General features: G+C 40.0%; 1 protein-coding gene across 1 annotated transcript; it reads left to right on the top strand.

Moving 5' to 3' along the window:
• Positions 1–761: 761 nt before the first annotated feature.
• Positions 762–1,892, top strand: LOC103503433 (uncharacterized). The gene is made up of 3 exons (XM_008467617.2): positions 762–885; positions 984–1,747; positions 1,842–1,892. The coding sequence occupies exons 1-3, from the start codon at positions 762–764 to the stop codon at positions 1,890–1,892; spliced, it is 939 nt and encodes a 312-aa protein (XP_008465839.2).
• The last annotated feature ends 19,169 nt before the right edge of the window (positions 1,893–21,061 follow it).

The following is a 21,061-nucleotide window of genomic DNA, read 5'->3' on the forward strand; positions in this document are numbered from 1 at the left end:
AATTACGTTAGTTTTAGTGTGTCCGAGATTACAGTTCATGAACATATGTGCTATAAAGATTGTACAGTAGCCTTAGATTCAAGCTAGGCAGTATTATTGATATGAACAATATTGATATATACCCTTGCCTAGGTCTTATAGAATGTGTTAAAAAAGGATTTGTCTATAACAAATGATAATGATGTTAAATGAGTTTACCATATAATAACATCAAATGTTGAGCGTCATATTACCCTTATTGTTCATTCTATTGACCCTTTATCTATTTGTTTGGGTTCATTGTCATCAAGTTCTTTTAAAATTCAAATTCATGATGATGGGTGTCAATTTTTTGAAAACATAGATATGTCTAAGGTAGATTCCAATTTTGCACTGAAAGTCCAGGATATGTTTTCAACCAAATCTTTGTTTAAACAGTGTGTGCAAGCTATTGCTCTTAGAGATAATTTTCAATATGTTACTGTGAAATCGAACAAGGAAGTTATGATTTTGCAATGCGCCATTGGAAATTGCAAATGGTCCTTACTTGTTTCTTGTTGTATTCATAGAGATAGGTCATTATGGATTCTTACTAGGTTTGATTCTGAACATACATGTTCAGTAGATGTTCCATTAACCGATCATAGACAGGCCACCTTTACTATTATCAAGGACTTAATTAAGAACAAAATATCTTTAGCTGGTTCTGAATTGTCAACTCTCAAATATTTAGTTCATTTCATTCAGGATAAACATGGTTTAAGTATATCTTACCAAAAGACATGACGTGCTCGGAGGCTGCATTAGATGATATTTGCAGATCTCTGAAGGACTCCTACAAGATGCTACTCAGATTTACATACATATTGGAACTCAACAACCCATGTATATTCGCAATATACATAGGTATATTATTATACAAATTTTCGTTATTATTTTTTTAACATGTTTTCGTCATATGTTCTTTTTTTTTATGTTGATAAATTTTATTGTTGAATACAAAGTTGATGTCGATGGTAGATTTCTTTACTTCTTCATGGCATTATCTACTTCCATTTCTGGTTGGCAACATTGTCGTCCAGTCATTTCTATTAATGGAACGAGTCTGATGAATAAGTACGGTGGTACTTTGTTATCTGCTTCAACACCTGATGCCAATGATCAGATTTTTCCACTAGCCTTTTGCATTGTGGATTTTGAGAATGATTCCTCATGGACCTGGTTTTGCAACCAATTGAAAAGAATTATAGGTGGCCGGAATGAGGTTGTCATAGTATCTGATAGGCATAAAAGTATATGCAAAGCCATAGAGGTAGTATTTCCCAACGTTTTACATTGCATGTGCCTTGTTCATTTACTTAGGAATCTCAAGTTGAAGTATAAGAGAATAGTGGATACCGTATTTCATGCATATGCATGTGGGAAGGCATTTAATATTGTAAACTTTGAACACGAAATGCGTTTGTTGGAATCTTCTACCCCTGGTATACGTGAGGAGCTTGAATCCATTAGTTTTGCTAAGTGGTCTCATGCCTACTCACCACATAAGAAATATAATGTCGTGACCATTAATATATCTGAGAGTTTGAATTCTGCTATGTTGAAGGCTAGGGAGTTACCAATATGTTCAATGCTTAAGGTTTTGCGAATGATGTTGCAAAGATGGTTTTTTGAACGAAGAAATGAACCTAATTATCAAGTGACTGATTTTACCAAAACCATTGAAGGTATATTAAGGGAACAGATTAAACGTAGTCGATCAATGATGGTATGGTAATTTTAACTATTCTTATGTATGCTTAATATACATCTCCATATTTCATATATACATTATATATGACTCTTATATTTTTGCATTGTAGGTTAATCTGGTTAATAACATGAAATACCAGGTCATAGATGGAACTTCTTAATATGTGATTTACTTACCTACGAAGGTTTGTAGTTGCAGGATGTGAGATATATTGGAAATACCTTGTGTGCATGCATGTGCAGTTTTCACCATGAAACATTTATCAATTAAGTCATATGACTCACTCATTTACTTGAATAGCACTTTGAGTTCAATATATAGAGGAGTAATAAATCCTTTAGGTGATCATCGTCAATAGCAAATACCTGATGATATTATGTCCATTGTCATCCTTCTCCCTAATGTAAAACGTGTTGTTGGTCGATCGAAGAAGATTAGGATTCTTCCAAGAATGGAGTTCAAGAGACGTGTTAAATGTGGTCGTTATGGACGTGTTGGTCATAGCTGTAAGAGATGCAAATTTTTCTTATTAAACTAGATTATTCTTCATTGATTATGTCTTATACTTATAATTAAATTTTTTTATATTGTAATGTTGTTAAAATTTTAATTTCAATTATAAACGTTTCCTAAATTTTTCTTATTTATCTGTTCTTATATACTTCATAATATTGAAAATATACAGTGCATCATTTTCCTATTTTTCAACCACATGATATTCTTTCCATTTTAATGTATACATTATTTGCCTTAGTTTTCTAGGTCAAACGTTGTAGTTAAAAACGTATCAATAGTGTAATTAATATTGTAAATTTTAGTTAACTTCAAATTATAATGTATAATATCATGATATACACTATTTTATTTAATATATATACCATCTCAGTCAAAAAGTATATTATCGGATTGCTTTCATTCTCAATAACCTGAAAAATGTTGCTACATCCCAAAGTTTCTTTCAATAACCTGAAATAGAGTCATGTTCCTTTCCATAAATAAACCTCTTAATTAATAACATCCTTTAAAAAAACATCTGTTAACAAACACAATATACAATTTATCAAAGTTATAAATTTTGAGAGTTGTTCATTCAAATCCAAATAACATAATAATCTTAATTACTACAATCGAAATTAAAAAGCAAATAACATAATCCAAATTACTACATTCCAAATTACAAAGATGTTTCTCGAAATCAAAATAACATAATCAAATCCAAATAACACAATGTACTACAGTCCTTGGGAGAGCAATTTAAAACTTGGTGCTTCAAATCCTTGAATATTCAACCCTATTTTTTCCTTATTTGGCTCCACCGAATCAAATTTCGTTGTGAAAGGCGATCTCAATAGAAGGTAAATTTTCTCTCCTCATGCTCTTCCTCGCTGCTTGTTGATAAGCAATATCTCTACCTCTAGCATGTTATTCCATTGAATAATTAGTAATATACATTTTCAATATGACGACATACATATTATCAACATTTAAAATATACATATAGTAATTGTAGCAGTCCTAATAGCTACAGGTCTTTGAACAAGTTTTTTTTTCCAATTTTTTCTTCTACATAAAGCACATAATGCGTAATTTTAATAATTTCAAACTACATATATATTGAGAAATAATAACTATAATACCAAATTACTTACCTTCATTTTTGTTGCTTCTTTCTCAATTCTACTTCATTAAGGAGAGCAGTGTTGTATACTACATCATCAAGCAAATCATTTTGTCCTCCCTGTTAATCTTTATAATTAGTATATAATATACACTATTATAAATTACAAATATAGGTATAACTATCTAATATACCTCTTGTCCTTCATTTTCTGTTTCATTGTTTCCATCATGTTCATCATTTTAGTTAGTATGAAAAAATGTACGTCTATATATATCTAATATACTGAAGAATCCATGAATCATAATATAGAGATGAATGAAAAATCTACCTACTGATTAGTAACATCCTTATTAACTTTATTATCATCATTCTCATTATTTGTATCCCCTTCACCTCCATCATTATTGTCATCCCTTTGTATGTTTTCATTATTTTCCACTATTTCAGTTACCTTTTCTTTGAACATATTTTTTAGACCTTCGACCTCCTGAATCAGCTTGTTCAATTTTTGGTTTAAACATTGATTGTTGACTATAATGAGTTCTTGAAATTTGAGGTAGTAATCAGGAACTTCCTCATTGATTCCTCAAGTTGCCGTGAGCATTCATCTCTCTCAAATCTTTCATGAGTTTTCTTCCTCATTTACGTTTCATGGGACGTGCTTGATTCCACGAAATCAGCCTCATGAAAAATGGCCTTGTATTGGAACTGTTTCAAAAATCACATTCAGATATGAGTCTATACTATATGTATGTACATATAAAATATACAGTTTCCTATCAAATCTATTCATGGTCAAAGACCCTTTCTGCCAATTCTTTCCATTCTGGGTGGCTATCAACTACCCAGTTCAGCATGCAAATTTTATTGTCCTCAATTTTTTGTGCACAAAATATTGAAGGACCGATCAATAGTAGGATGCACTCATACACTCACACTAATAAAAAATAATCATATCTAAAAATTCCAACAGCTAGAGCAGAAGGGTTTTTTTATAGATTTTTTTTAATAGAATCAATCATCACATTATACCCTATCCTACCCCTTGGATACACATCAAACTGTTTTTCATCATCTAGTAATTTGATGTGTTCCAAATCACATCCGGTTATGAATTGTTTTCCAAGGAGGAAATTCTCTAAGAAGTATATTTTTGCCATCTTAAGTTTATCTTCCTCCTTCAGTTTTTTTGATTCATTAAATAAAAAGGAGACCCTTGACCTCGGTATAGGATTTTCATTCTTGAAGTACTTTGAAAGAAATTTGCCCTTCACGTTAGAATTATCTATAATTGGCAATGGACCATAATTCAAACCAGTTATTGCCTTGAATTTTTTAATGCCAAATTTGGATATAGTTCTTTCGAAGTTAAACCAAAACTCATTATCCTTCGTCAATGTACATTAACATCTGATTATGTGGTATAGAAGTTGGCTTTGAAATTTGAAGAATTTGAGGTCTAGAAAACTACCAAAAGTTGTATTTCTAAATACTTCTAATTCCCTACTATTTTTTTTTTATATTTCTAATTACATCTAATCTTGCATAGATGTTCAATTTTTACACTCTTGACCATTGACTCCTTTTCAGGATCAATGGTGCACCATGCACACATAATATAAAAGACATCATCATTATATGTATACTTAATATATACTTTTAGATTACAGTATGCAAAGTATATATCAGAATAGCCATGAATACCTCATAATCTTCCTCTACGTCTGCTATTTTTCCCCTTCTTTTATCCTTAGTCAATTTCTTAAACAATATTAGTAACATTATTTGTTAGTGATAACTAAATGCACTTTACTCAACTGTAATATTATATAAATATATTTTATTTTCCTTTTTATTTGATTTTCTTGCTCATTTCTTCACATCTCCTTGCTTTTCGACCTCTTCTTTCTTATCACTTTTTTTATCTTCTTACTATTATCCTTCTTCTATTTCCTTGCTTTCACAAATTTCTCTAACTTTCTCTTCTTAGATACCTAAATTTCATATAAACAATAAAAAGCTTACAGTAATGTAATGATAGTTATTTACATACCTACATTTCACATATACGTACATTATCAGTTTGAGTTTCCTTCCCTTTCCCCTTCAACACACGTTCGAAAAATCTCATTTTGGCTATTGGTACATTGTTTTGTAGATAATCGAATATCATTAACGTTCGTCTATATTCATACATAAAACTGAATATAATAAAACATTTTTAAATATGTACAGATCATAAATAAACCTCATCAGACTCTGATGAGAAGTTTAGTGGTACATAATACGATGTTTCTCCTTCATTATATTCTACAAATAAATATAATTAAGGGAATCATTATTAGAAATCATATAAAATATATGTACATCAGTAAATATAACATATATTTATTGTTTTCGTTTGTTCTTTTTTGGCATTTCTGCTTCTGAAGTTTCAAACATCACATCCATTTTCAAAAACTTCTGATCATTGTACACAACAATCTATGTACCTGTCCGCCCTCTTTAGTCTTTTTTTGGATAAATAGTTTTTAGTGGTTGGTATTCCATTGGTTCTTCATTTCTTAATTCCTGTTCAAACATACATACACATATTATATTTGTGTTCAACTATATGTACAATTTAGAATTTCAATTCAGTAAATAAGAAATATACATCTGTATTATCGTCGATCACAATAGGATCATTTTTGTTTGATTTAATTTTTTCAGCCTCGATCCTAGGCATCTTTCGTTTCTACGAACCATTCTTTTTCAACCTTATCATACATATTATGATACAATATAAAATACAGATTTGTGGTATACCAATATAATGAGAAAATATGTACAACAAGCATTGCTTAATTTGTGGTATGCACAGGGTAGTATTTGCACTTACAATTGGTTGTTTAAAAACTAAATAATCACTTAAATATATAAAGACTTCAAACTTGAGGTTTAATCAGGAAATATATATAACATGCATTATTGAAGGTATGTTTTACACAGAGTCTCTACACTTTAAGGTCATTTATGTTGGAATTTGTGTTCTAAAACTCGTACTTTGTTGTTTGATTCAATAAATTTTATTATTGAATGCTATAAACTAAAAACCAATAAATTTAAGTTTCGAGGCTATTTTACTGAGTTTGTCAAATACACTTGAACTTTATGTATAGACATAAAAATGGATTAAGTTCAAGTTAATAGCCCAAATAGTCTATAATGTATGAATAAGGTTGGGCGCCTTATTTTGGATAAACACTATGGATGCGGTCCGCTCTGTAGTTAGTACAAACGATGTAATCCTGAATCGTTCATGTAGAGACATGGGAGTGGGGGCATCCTATGTAAATGGTTTGCATAAGATTGGAACCACGAAGTAGTCACTTTTAGTTATAACACCGTAAACTATAAACTGACTATTTCAATTATGATGACCTAGGTAACTTGATCTTAATCCTGAGCTAACTATGAACTTCTGTTCCTTCGGTAGTATCCTTAGATCTGCATAGGTGAGGGCAGCTCAACATCGCTGACCCAATAAGCCTCCCATTTCAGGGGTAAGATCGAGTGGATAGCTAAGAACATAGGGTGCAAGATGGAATTCACTCCTACCCACTTCTGGGATAGTAGATAGGTTGTTCCCTTAAGGACCGAATCCAAGTCTTGAACAAGGGGCCCCACCTTCTCATTGGCCCGAGAAGGATTCTAGTTTATAGGTTGGACCTTAAACAAATTGTTTAATAGTGAATCAGTGGGTCTTAAGGAGCAAGATTAATCTCGGGGGTAAAACGGTATTTTGACCCAGCCAAGATTACGAAAAACCTGTGAAGGATCAACTTACTCGTCATGGTTATATCAGGTGGACAGAAATATATCTATAGTGAGGGGAGTGCAACTAAGAGTCTTTAGTGGAATGATTATTTAGTTAACGAATGTTGATTACCTTGGTCTAAAAGAGTTTAGCCAGTTAATCTCGAATCGTGGGAGCCCATGATCTATAGGTCCATTAGGTTTCCCTACTAGCTCATATGGATTCAACTAAGAACAAGTATGTTGACGTAATTCGAATTGTTCGAATAAGGATAAGAGAGAGAAACCGACAAATATATAAAATATAAGTCGGTAGAAATAAACTTTAAGTTTTGTGTTTAAATATGATTTAAATAAATATGAATATAGATTCATATTTAAAAGCTTGAAAAGTTTAGAAATGGTTAAAGTTGTAAAAGTCAACATGTTGACTTTTAATTTTGAACTTTGACCGGATTTGTATTCAAATATGATTTGAATTTTACAAAAATGAATACGGATTCATATTCGGGAGGTTAGAATTAGTCAAGACGGGAAAATTAGTAAAAAGTCAAAAAGTTGACTTTTGACTAAGAAAAGTCAAAGTTTGACTTTGATTTAATTGGTCAAATGACCAAAATACCCATTTGACTAATTACTTTATTAATTAACAGTTAATGGGAAATGTGGCAGATTATGATGAATTTGAAGCCACTAGTTTCATTAAAGAGTTAATGATTTGATTAGGTGTTGATTATATATGAAATAATTTACATGCAAATTCCATGTATATTTCATATAAAACTTCTCATTACTGAATGAGAAAAGTATGATGTTTTTCTTTGAAAAAAGAACACCTAAACGATACGCTCCCATCTCTCTCTATATTGTATTTCATAAAAACCGAGTCCCACAACTCCGTTCTTGGTCCTGAGCATAGTAGGTCAGCTTGGTGGTTGTCCTTGTTCATGATATTCAGACAGAGAAGGAAAAGAATTCAAAGAGGAAGCTCAAAACAATAAAATGTGAGTTCTTCGTTTACCTTTTAGGCTCCTCGCTTAGGACCGTCGCATAGCATGTAGTTGTTAACTTCTAAATCGTTTAGATGCATATAGAGTAAAGCATGATCTATTTCTTCCGCTGCAGCATGCCTTTAGTGTTTTTTTCCATCAATTTAAAACACTAAGGAAGGAATTTATTTAGATTTTTTCATTTTCATTATCTTAAGTGTAGTTAGTGAAATTTTGAATTTATTTGAGGAAACTTCACTAGTGATATTTTTTATTTGCATAATTAATTAAGTTGAGGACATAATTATTTTGATTTGGATAATAAGATTGGTAGAAATATTGTTTGTAAATAAAGAGGTTTGGTTGGTTGAGGAGAGAGATGTGAGGATTTAATTGGGAAAAGAAAGAGAGAATTAATTAAAAAGAGAAAAAAAAGGGGAGATTTGGTGAGATTTGGAGGAGGAAAGAGAATGTGGGGTTAATTGGTGTTTAAATAAGGCCTAGGGACCCGTGCACCATAAAACCCATCATCTTCTTCAGGAAAAAAAGAAGGAAAAGGGAAGCTAACCCTAATTTGTGTTGGAAACCCCTAGTCGCCGCCGCCATCACCGCCGACCACAGCCCGTCGCGCTGTCGAGCTCCAGCCACCACGTACGGATCTCAGCCGCATCTCCAAGCCGATCACGTGGAGCCTCGCCGGTCCGTCGTCCGTCCTCGTGCACGCCGTCGCGTCTGAGTTGAGGGTTGCGAAGCCGCGCAGCCAAGCCGCTTGCCGCAGCTTCCGCCGCACAGCCGAGCCGCACCGCCTAGACAAGCCAAGTAGTCCCGAGTGAAACGCACGCCACCCGCGGCTGCAATCGATCTGCGTTCCCAACCCGAACAGCCACACCACGTGTCCAGCCGCTCCGTGCCGCCACCCGACTCGAGCGTCCTACCGCTCCGTGCCGCCATCCGACCCGAGCGTCTAGCCGCTCCGCGTCGCCACCGCGTCCGCTCCACACCGTGCCAACGTGCAAGCCGCACTGCGTACACCCGCAAGCCGTGCCCGCGTGCAAGCCAGGCCCACGTGCACCCGCGCCCTTCTCCGCGAGCCAATTCCCAGCCTAGCCGCGTCTCCCTCCTGCCGCAAGCCAAGCCGAATCCTGCTTTCTAGCCGAGCCGATTCGCCTGTCCTTGAGCCGTCAGCCTGCTCCGGTCCTTTGCACCTATTTTGGTAAGTTAATTGGGTTTTGGCACACCCAACAAGGACTTAAGATTTTTGAACCTAAATAAATTATTTGGATTAAACTGATTTATCTCTCTTAAAAAGGTAGCTTGGACCAATTGAATTGTAGAGTGAAAGACTTCTCCAGTTAAGGCCACCTCCTTGTAACCCGACCACGAGTAAGTTATTCCAAATAAATCCTTGAGTCCTTGGTCATTTAACGTTCAAGTTATGAAAATTAACGTTATTAATCATTTAGAGCCTCGCTGCTTGGAAAGCGCATTTTCTTGCTGTTAGAATTCGATTGAGCAAATCCCCAGGTAAGAGATTTCTGCTACTAGTTCTACGACTAGAATCATGAGACTGCATGCATTCCTGGTTATGCACGTTGAGGACTAGACTATATAACGATATGTCAATTAATGAGAGCATGTTGTGACTGATGATGTGATTTGATATGATAGCATGGTATAATGTGATGACGTGGCTTGTTATGACTTTATGTTTGGATATTGTGATGAGATGTGACTTGATGATTAGACTGATATGATTACGAGATGATGCTATGTTATATGTATGCTATGGTTAGGTTACCTGTTAGCTTAGCCTATTAGAGTCGTACCTACATGGGTGTCCTTCGGGATCACCACCTATTTAGGACTGCGTAGTCCGACGAGACCGCCAATCTGGCATGGATATAAACATGATTCGAGTGATTCGACGGGATCCTCGCAGCCCGATTATCTTAGCGTTTCCTCCGGGTTCGCTACAGACCAGTATGTCCTAGGTGCTCACTCGAGACGCCGAAGACCAGATTCTGTTCTTACGGGAGCGCATGCTGCACGTGTTCGGGAACGTGCCAGTTATTGGGTACTATTTTCAGGACTCTAATACGAAGTTAACAGGCACCTAGTGGGACTAGTAGTGGGTCCCTTACTGAGTATTTTATACTCACTCTTTCCATGTCACATTTTTCAGGTAGAGGCAGGGGTAAGGGCAAGGACAAGCTGACGAGCGACCAGAAGTGACCGTGGCGAGCCATAGGGATCTCTGCTTCCGCTTTACACCGCAGTTTAAACAATCTTGCCTGAATGAAATGAGAATAGATAGTATGAATGTTATGTTTTTGTGGTGAAAAGTTTCTACTGGTGAAATTTAGGGAAAATGCCGCCACATAGAGGTGCACGCCGAGGAGGTGGTCAGGGAGGCAGAGGAGCCGGACGTGGCCAGCCGGAGGAGCAACCTGCTGTGTGTCACAATCGTAACTTCTCAACACGATTGTGCGGCACTTGTTTAGCTCAATCAACAAGTAGCCGTTCGAAATTCGGAATCCGCGGACAAACTCGCGGTATGATGTAGCCTCCCTCTACGTTCTTGAGAAAATGTTTTTATAAAACGGGAAAGAGAAATTAAATAGTTGAAAACATCTAAAGAAAGCATTGAAGACTGTCAATTGCAAAGAAAATAGCTTAACTTGCAAAGAGTGCGACAAGGCTTGGACGGGGGTCGGACTAGTCATGTACCCCCTATGGTACATATTAAGCTTTTTTTCCTTGGCACGCTTGCATATGAGAAAGCCGAAATGTCACACTGTTACTCGACGATACCTAAACGAAAGAATTAACCTAAACTACTTTTAAGACATAAAGATAAAGTGATTTGGGGGTATTCGGGCATACGGCCATCGATAAATAATACCTTGGACGATTATGCCCTTGACATTCTTCCCCACCTAAATGGTTGACGTCCCCGTCAACTGGCGAAGCTTGAAATCTTCAATCTTCTGCTTCCACGCTTCAAGGTCTTCGACACTCTCCCAGCTGGTCTCCTCCACAGGAAGGTTCTTCCACTTTACCAAATACTCGTGGATCCTTCGTGCGGGTCTTCTGCCCCTCCTTACTCGCTCGGCCAGAATTTCTTCAACATCTTTGTCTTCCTTCTGACTAAGGTCGATAATTGGGCGAGTTACGATATTCCGCTGCAGGTCTTCCATGTTTTGATGGTACGGTTTCAGGTTACTAACATGAATTACTAGGTAGATTTTCATGCATGTGGGCAACGCTACTCTGTAAGAAGTATTCCCTACCTTTTTCAGCACTTCAACTGGTCCTTCGTACTTCCTGACGAGACGCTGGTCTTTGCGTCCTCGAAACCTGACTTGCTCTGGTCGTAGTTTGATGAGTACCTGGTCTCCCGCCCGAAACTCAAGAGGTCGTCACTTCTTATCTGCCCACTTCTTCATCCGCTTCGATGCTTTTTCTAAATACGCTCGGGCGATGTCGTTTGTTTGTTTCCACTCGTTCGTGAAATTGAGGGCTTGAGGGTTCTTCCCTGCAAAGGGATGATCAACAAGGTGTGGCAGTACTGGTTGCCTCCCAGAAACAATCTCAAATGGGCTTCTCCCTGTAGATGAACTTTTCTAAGCGTTGAAACAGAATTGGGCTACGTCCAACAGCTGGACCCAGTTCTTTTGCCTTGCGTTTACAAAATGGCGCAAGTATTCCTCGAGCATGCAGTTGAATCGCTCAGTCTGGCCTTCAGTTTGGGGATGGTAGCTTGAGGATATGTTCAGACTTGTCCCCAAGAAGGAAAATAATTCCGTCCAGAAGGAGCCAATGAACCTACCATCCCTGTCACTCACTATACTTGTCGGGACTCCCCACAACTTAACAACATGCTTAAAGAACAATTGAGCTGTCATTTCTACTGAACACTGCTTGGTGGTGGGGATGAAGGTGGCGTACTTTGAAAAACGATCAATGATGACTAAGATGGCTTCAAAGTCGCCTACCTTAGGAAGATGGGTGATGAAGTCCATAGAGACACTCTCCCAAGGTCTTGTTGGAACCGGTAGAGGGTCGAGAAGTCCAGCGACCTTCACTTTCTCTACTTTATCTTGTTGGCAGATGAGACACGTCTTAGTGTACTGGATGACATCATCTCTCATATTCGGCCAAAAGTAGCCCTTCTTCAATAGGGCGTACGTCCGCTGCCATCCGGGATGCCCAGCCCATAGAGTGTCGTGACACTCATACAACAATTTCTTCCTTAAGTCCCCTGCTCTTAGAACATATAGTCGATTGCCCTTTGTGACTAACAAGTCTTCTTCGACCCAAAACTGTCGTGTTTTGCCCACCTTCACTAAATTCATGACATTCTGAGCGGCATGATCTTTCTGTAGGAACTCTCTCAAGGTGTCTTTAACCGACCCGCCAATCTCGCTCCCCCGGAGGTGAGCTAATAGGCATATGGCTGCATGTTCTTGTTTTCGACTTAGGGCATCAGCAGCCTGGTTGCTCGACCCCTTCTTGTGTTCAAATTCGAAGTCGAACTCGGCCAGAAATTCCTGCCATCTTGCTTGTTTCAAAGTCAACTTTGGCTGGGTAAAGAAGTGGCAGGTTGCACTGTTGTCCGTCTTCACTACAAACGATGAACCTAGTAAGTATTGTCTCCAGGCCCTCAACACAATGTACCACTGCGAGCATTTCTTTTTCGGACACAGTATACCTCCTTTCGGCTGCATTCAATTTTCGACTTTCGTATGCAATCGGGTGCCCATTCTGTAGGAGCACACCCCCCAATGCATAATCAGACGCATCTGTCTCGACTTCGAAAGGTTTGGTCACATCTGCAATCCCTAGAAGTGGCCCCTCCATCATGGCTTGTTTTAGGCCGTCGAAGGCGGCTTGGCACTCGGGGTCCCAATTCCAGTGAACGTCTTTTTTCAGTAGTTCAGTCAGCGGGCTTGCTCGTTTGGAGAATCCCTCGACAAACCGACGATAGTAATTTGCCAGCCCGAGGAAGGAGCGTAACTCCGAGATTGATTTTGGCATTGTCCAGTCGCGTATCGCAACAATCTTCCCTTCTTCCATTCCAATTCGGCCACACTCTATCACATGGCCCACGAAGTTTATCCGCTCTTGTGCAAAGGAGCATTTTTCTCTTTTGACATACAGCTGATTCTCTTTCAATTTCTGAAAAACCTTTTGCAGGTGGTCTCTATGTTCCTCCATGGTCGTACTATAGACCACTATATCATCCAGGTAGGTTACTACGAATTTATCGAGATATTCGTGGAAGACCTGGTTCATCAACGTACAGAAGGTGGCAGGGGCATTGGTGAGACCAAATGGCATTACGGGGAATTCGAATGCACCATATCGGGTGACACAGGTTGTCTTCGGCTCATCTCCCTCTGCAATTCTCACTTGGTAGTACCCCGACCGCAAGTCTAACTTTGAAAAATATTTCGCCCCATGTAAGCGATCGAACAAGTCAGTAATTATGGGAAGTGGATACTTGTTGCGAACCGTGAGTTTATTCAGGGCACGATAATCAATGCACAATCGTAAACTCCCATCTTTCTTCTTCTGGAAAAGAACTGGGGCCCCATACGGAGCTTTTGCAGGCCTAATGAACCCTGCATTCAATAACTCGTCTAACTGTTTTCGAAGCTCAGCTAACTCCGAAGGCGCCATACGATAAGCATTCTTCGCAGCCGGTTTTGCCCCTGGCACCAACTCGATCTCATGTCAATCATTCTCCGAGGTGGCAATGACTTGGGCAAACTATCGGGCATCACATCACGGTACTTCTCTAGCACACGCACGATCTCCTTAGGGACTGTCTCCCCTGAGTTCTCTGACGAATTGAGTGGGATGGCCATAAATGTTGGTTCGTCTCGAGAGAGACCCTTCTTTAATTGCATGGCCGAGATCATTTTTAACCCATCTGGCTGACGTAGGTCAGTCTGTACAACCGAGGGTGTAGGTTCAGTGATCACCAAGCATTTGGCTAAAGGCATTGGGATTACCTGATGTTCGAGTAGAAACTCCATTCCTAGTACTACATCAAAGTCATCCATTTTTACTACTACAAAGTCTACGAGGCCACTCCATCCTCCTAATCTTATCATCGTTCGTTTCACTAGTCCGATAATAGGTAAGGCAGCAGAATTCTCGGCTTTCATTCTTCCTGCATCCTTCTTCCAGCGGAGATTCAAACGTTTAGCTTCTGCTTCTGTTATGAAATTGTGGGTGGCACCGGAGTCAACCATAGTGCTTTTGGTTGGCTTCTCGTTGATCCAGGTGTCAACGTACATTAAGCCCCTTTCCACTGGTGTGTTCGTCTCCCCCACCTTTTTCTGGAGAGATGACAGAAATTTCAAGGCCCCCATTCGAGGGTTATCAACTTCTTCTGTCTGGTTTACTTCCCACTCGGTCTGATTTTGTTGGTTGTCTGAATCTGAGGCCAAAGATGCCTAGAATGCATTGAAAGCAGTTTTGTTCGGGCATTCCCTGGCCATGTGTGGTCCCTTACATATGAAGCAACTAAGAGGACAATTGGACGCATTCTGGTTACTTGGTCCTCGCCAGGAGTTTTCAGTATTCGATTGATTGGATCTACGATCTCCATTAAAGCGTCTGTCCCCTCCCGTAGTCTTAGAAGAACTTGGGCGGTTGTTCCTACTTCCTCCAGATGAGGAACTTGGATGACGTCTCGTATCTTGAGAGTCGTTAGATAGGTCAAACAGCCGTTCGACTGCAGCGTACGTGGACGTGAGGTCTTGAACTCTTTGTTCATATAGCTTTGTCTTCGACCACGGCTTCAATCCTTCGACAAAACAAAAAACTTTGTCTTTCTCGGACATATCGCGTATATCCAACATTAGTCCCGCAAACTGTTTCACATACTCCCGAATACTACCGGTGTGTTTCAGCTCACGTAACTTCCGTCGAGCCAAGATCTCGACATTTTCAAGGAAGAATTGTGAGCGAAGTTCTCTCTTCAAAGCGTCCCAAGTATCTATCGCGCAACGTCCCTCCTGCATGTCAATAAATCGGGACCTCCACCATAACTTGGCATCCTCAGACAGATGCATTGTCGCTAACGTGACTTTGGCTTTCTCTGTAACCGTGTTTGTGGCCCTGAAGTACTGCTCCAGGTCAAAGATATAGTTTTCTAGGGCTTTCGCGTCTCTTGCCCCACAGAAGGGCTTTGGTTCCGGGATCTTCACTCTACTAACCGGAATGGCTCCCCCAGCGGGAGCTTGATTTGCCATTGCTCGCATTGTGAGGCTCAGTCTCGCATTCACATCTGCGATTTCGTTTCTAACGACATCGAGGGTAGCTCGGAAATCCTCTGACATGCCGTTTATCATCTCTAACAGCGTCTTTTGAGAGCTATCCAGCTCTTGAACACGCTCCTCGATATGGGCAACAGAGTCCGTCGAACTGTCTCCACGCTCGTAGTTGACAGTTCTTCCGATGTTTATGGTTGTTTCCAGAGCGTCGACCCTTGTCATCAACTCTTGTATCGGAAACCCTTCGACACGGCCAGCTACCGCATCGATCGTATTAGTTTTCTCGGAAATTTCATCGAGACGAGACTCCAAGTAGCGGATGGAGTCGGGAACTTCGACTAGGTAGAGCATCTGTTCTTCTAGCTCTACTAGTCGGTCTTTCTGGGCCTTGCCCGATGGATTCGACGACGACATGTTTCGGTCTTATCGTCAATTAGCCAATTTGGCTCTGATACCACTTGTCACAATCGTAACTTCTCAACACGATTGTGCGGCACTTGTTTAGCTCAATCAACAAGTCAGCCGTTCGAAATTCGGAATCCGCGGACAAACTCGCGGTATGATGTAGCCTCCCTCCACGTTCTTGAGAAAATGTTTTTATAAAACGGGAAAGAGAAATTAAATAGTTGAAAACATCATAAAGAAAGCATTGAAGACTGTCAATTGCAAAGAAAATAGCTTAACTTGCAAAGAGTGCGACAAGGCTTGGGCGGGGGTCGGACTAGTCATGTACCCCTTATAGTACATATTGAGATTTTTGGCCTTGGCACGCTTGCATATGAAAAAGCCGAAATGTCACACTGTGACTCGGCGACACCTAAACAAAAGAATTAACCTAAACTACTTTCAAGACATAAAGATAAAGTGATTTGGGGGTATTCGGGCATACGGCCATAAGTAAATAATACCTTGGACGATTATGCCCTTGACACTGTGCAGGCAGCCAACCCTGACGCACCTGTCTCCCAGGCGGATCTCACCGTGATGGAGCAGCGATATCAGGATATGCTACAGGTTGCTTTAGCGCCTTTCCTCGCTGCCCAACAGAACCAGGCCGCCCCTGTTCAAGCCCAGACCGTCACTCCTCCAGCCCATGTGGAAGCTCAGCCTGTGCCAGTTCAACTGTCGGCTGAGGCCAAACACCTGAGAGACTTTAGGAAGTATAATCCTAAAACTTTTGACGGGTCCATGGACAACCCTACCAAGGCCCAAATGTGGTTGACGTCCATAGAGACTATTTTTCGGTACATTAGGTGCCCAGACGACCAGAAGGTGCAGTGTGCAGTTTTCTTTCTGGAGGATAAAGGCACCGCTTGGTGGGAGACTGCTGAGAGGATGTTGGGGGACGACGTCAGCAAGATAACCTGGGAGCAGTTCAAGGAGAACTTCTACGCTAAGTTCTTCTCTGCCAACGTGAAGCACGCTAAGCAGCAAGAGTTCCTAAACTTGGAACAAGGCGACATGACTATGGAGCAGTACGACGCCGAGTTCGACATGTTATCCCGTTTTGCCCCCGATGTGGTAAGGGATGAGGCTGCTAGGACCGAGAAGTTCGTTAGAGGTCTTAGACTAGACCTCCAGGGCATCGTTCGAGCCCTCCGGCAAGCCACTCACGCTGATGCACTATGCATAGCACTGGACTTGAGTCTCCACGAGAGAGCTGATCCGTCCAAGGCTGCGGGCAGAGGGTCAGCCCTTGGTCAGAAGAGGAAGGTTGAGTCACAGCCTGATGTGATACCGCAACGAAATCTGAGGTCAGGAGGTGTCTTCTAAAGGAACCGACGGGAGCTTGCAGCAGCCGAGAGAACTCTGAGAGAGCTACCCGTCTGTCCTACCTGTGGGAGAGTCCATGGAGGTCGTTGCTTGGCCAGGAGCGGAGTTTGCTTCAGGTGTAGACAACCAGGACACACTGCTGACGCTTGTCCTCGAATACCCATGGAGACCACCCCGCACCACCCTCCCACTTCCTAGTAAGGAAGAGTTTTCGCCACTACCCGTCAGGAGGTCGAGCGAGCTGGTACAGTGGTGATAGGTACACTCCCAATCTTGGGGCACTATGCTTTTATGATATTTGACTCTGGGTCATCCCATTCGTTCATATCCTCTGTGTTTGTTCAGCATGTGGGTTTAGAGGTAAAACCATTGGGTAGTGTTTTATCTGTTTCTACTCCATCTAGGGAGGTCTTGTTGTCTAGAGAAAAAATAAAAGCATGTCAGGTAGTGATAACGAACCATCTGTTAGATGTAACCCTGCTAGTGTTGGACATGCGTGATTTTGATGTGATTTTAGGCATGGATTGGCTGTCGGCTAACCATGCAAGTATAGACTGTTTTGGTAAGGAAGTCATTTTTAACCCTTCCGCTGGGCCTAGTTTCAAATTTAGGGGGACAGGAATTGTATGTATACCCAAGGTCATCTCAGCCATGAAGGCTAGTAAACTACTCAGCCAGGGCACTTAGGACGTCTTGGCAAGCGTAGTAGATACCAGAGAATCAAAAGTTTCCCTGTCCTTCGAACCAGTGGTAAGGGAGTACCCCGATGTTTTCCCCGACAAGCTTTCAGGACTTTCGCCTCCCAGAGAGATAGACTTCGCCATTAAGTTAGAGCCTGGCACAGCTCCTATCTCGAGGGCCCCTTACAGAATGGCTCCAGCCGAGGTGAAGGAGTTGAAGGTACAGCTGCAAGAGTTGCTGGACAAGGGTTTCATCCGACCCAGTGTGTCACCTTGGGGAGCACCAGTGTTGTTTGTGAAGAAGGATGAGTCGATGCGCCTTTGCATTGACTACAGAGAGCTGAACAAGGTGACAGTTAAGAACCGCTACCCCTTGCCCAAGATTGATGACTTGTTCGATCAGTTGCAGGGAGCCACTGTCTTTTCTAAGATCGACCTGCGATCAGGCTATCACCAGTTGAGGATCAAGGACAGTGATATTCCTAAGACGGCCTTTCGTTCAAGATACGGACATTACAAGTTCATTGTAATGTCTTTTGGTTTGACTAATGCTCCTACGGTATTCATGGACTTTATGAACAAGGTGTTTAAGGGTTTCTTAATCTCGTTCGTCATAGTTTTCATTGACGACATTTTGATTTACTCCAAAACTGAGGCTGAGCATGAGGAGCACTTGCACCAGGTTTTGGAGACTCTTCGAGCCAATAAGCTGTATGCCAAGTTCTCCAAGTGTGAGTTCTGGCTGAAGAATGTGACTTTCCTCGGCCACGTGGTTTCCAATGAGGAAGTTTCTGTGGACCTAGTAAAGATCGGAGCAGTTACCAATTGGCCTCGACCGTCTACGATTAGCGAGATTCGTAGTTTCCTGGGTTTGGCAGGTTACTACAGGAGGTTCGTGGAAGACTTCTCACGTATAGCCAGTCCCTTGTCTCAGTTGACCAGGAAGGGGACTCCTTTTGTTTGGAGCCCAGCTTGCGAGAGTAGCTTCCAGGAGCTTAAGCAGAAGCTTGTGACTGCACCAGTCTTGACAGTGCCAGACGGATCGGGGAGTTTTATGATCTACAGTGATGCCTCCAAAAAGGGACTGGGCTGTGTTCTGATGCAGCAAGGTAAGGTAGTTGCTTATGCCTCCCGTCAGTTGAAGAGTCATGAGCAGAACTACCCTACCCATGACCTAGAGTTGGCAGTAATGGTTTTTGCACTAAAGATATGGAGGCACTACCTGTACGGTGAGAAGATACAGATTTTCACTGACCATAAGAGCCTGAATTACTTCTTCACCCAGAAGGAGCTGAACATGAGGTAGAGGAGGTGGCTCGAGTTAGTGAAAGACTATGACTGCAAGATTCTGTACCACCCAGGTAAGGCAAATGTAGTAGCTGACGCGCTGCGTAGGAAGGTTGCACATTCAGCAGCATTAATCACAAAGCAAGCTCCCTTACTCAGAGATTTTGAGAGAGCCGAGATTGCAGTCTCAGCAGGAGAGGTTACCTCACAGTTGGCTCAGTTGTCAGTGCAGCCGACCTTGAGACAGAGAATTATTGTTGCTCAACTAAATGATCCTTATTTGGTCGAGAAGCGTCGTTTGGTAGAGACAGGGCAAGGTGAGGATTTCTCCATATCCTCTGACGATGGCCTTACGTTTGAGAGACGTTTGTGTGTACCGAAAGACAGTGCACTCAAGGCAGAGCTTTTGACTGAGGCTCACAGTTCTCCATTTACTATGCACCCTGGAAGTACGAAGATGTACCAAGACTTGAGAAGTGTCTATTGGTGGAGGAACATGAAGAGAGAAGTGGCAGATTTTGTTAGTAGATGTTTGGTATGCCAGCAGGTGAAGGCACCTAGACAGTGGCCAGCCGGGTTGTTGCAACCCTTGAGTGTACCAGGATGGAAATGGGAGAGTGTCGATGGACTTCATTACAGGACTGCCCAGGACTGCCCATGACATGGAAAAGCTCTTTTTTTTTTCAATGAAAGTTGATCTTTTACCCAAAGAAAGAAAAATTTGAGAAAGATGAAACCAGATGATGATGCTTAATTCTAAACAAAAATCGAATAAGAAACCAATCAGATGAAGGTTAAGGTTCGGGGGTAGGAGAAAAGAGGAAAACACTTCGAGAGGATAGGGGTTCTATTCATATTGTTTCATCAATAGAAGCCAATAACAACAAATTTAATTGTACTTGATTGCAACTATTCAAAAAGCACACAAGCAAAGGTTCATATCCAAGCATCGTATCATAAAACTTAATATAAATATATATAATATCATTAATTTGGGTTGAGTTGAACCAAAATTTTCAAAACCTCAAATCTAAAAACATATCCCAACCCAATCTAAAATTTTAAATAACTCGAACCAACCTTTATAATATGAATTGGACATAGTCCGAATTATTCAGGGTTTTAGGTTATTCTTACACCCTTGACCTGAGTGGGTAGGTCTGCAAATTACAAATTGAGAAGACGTATATTTTTTAAATTTCAAACTAGACTTAATAAATTGCTTTATATTTAACATTAAATTACTTAAAGGAACAGTGTACTTAATTTTTACTTTTTTTTTTGTATTTTGTTTATAATTAAAAAAATAAGGTGATAGTTTTTGGGTTTGGTTTGGGTGTCCTTTTTTAATTCCAATCAATATTAATTTAAATTATTCGTTAATAAGTAGAAAATAATCGTATGACAATCGGTAACTCAATTTTACAATCATTATTTCATAGCAATTTGTGTTATGATTGACATAGTATTAAATTGTAATCAGACAAAATCAAATAACAATTGGTATTCTTATAAAATAATAGTTACATAATAATCGGTATCAAATAATATTAATAACAATTAATATCATTGACAATTATTATGGGGATATTTTTAAAAGTATAAAAAAGTGGTAAAATATTTACACTGTATAGAATAATTTCGAAAACGGAAAAATCCTATAGATCCACAATGAAAAATATCAAAAATGACCTGTCAACCACGCTGTCAACAATGTGCGTAATATATTTGGTATACGATCGTTTAGATTTGGCTGTTTGGTACACAATCATTTAGATTTAGTTATTTAGATTTGGATAGTCAAATCTAAACGATTTTTTTTTCAAATCTTTGTACATGATCGTTATTTAATTAGGCTACACGATCGTTTAGATTTGGCATCCAAATCTAAACTA

Source organism: Cucumis melo, chromosome 9, assembly GCF_025177605.1.
Source record: "Cucumis melo cultivar AY chromosome 9, USDA_Cmelo_AY_1.0, whole genome shotgun sequence".
Taxonomy (NCBI): Eukaryota; Viridiplantae; Streptophyta; class Magnoliopsida; order Cucurbitales; family Cucurbitaceae; genus Cucumis; species Cucumis melo.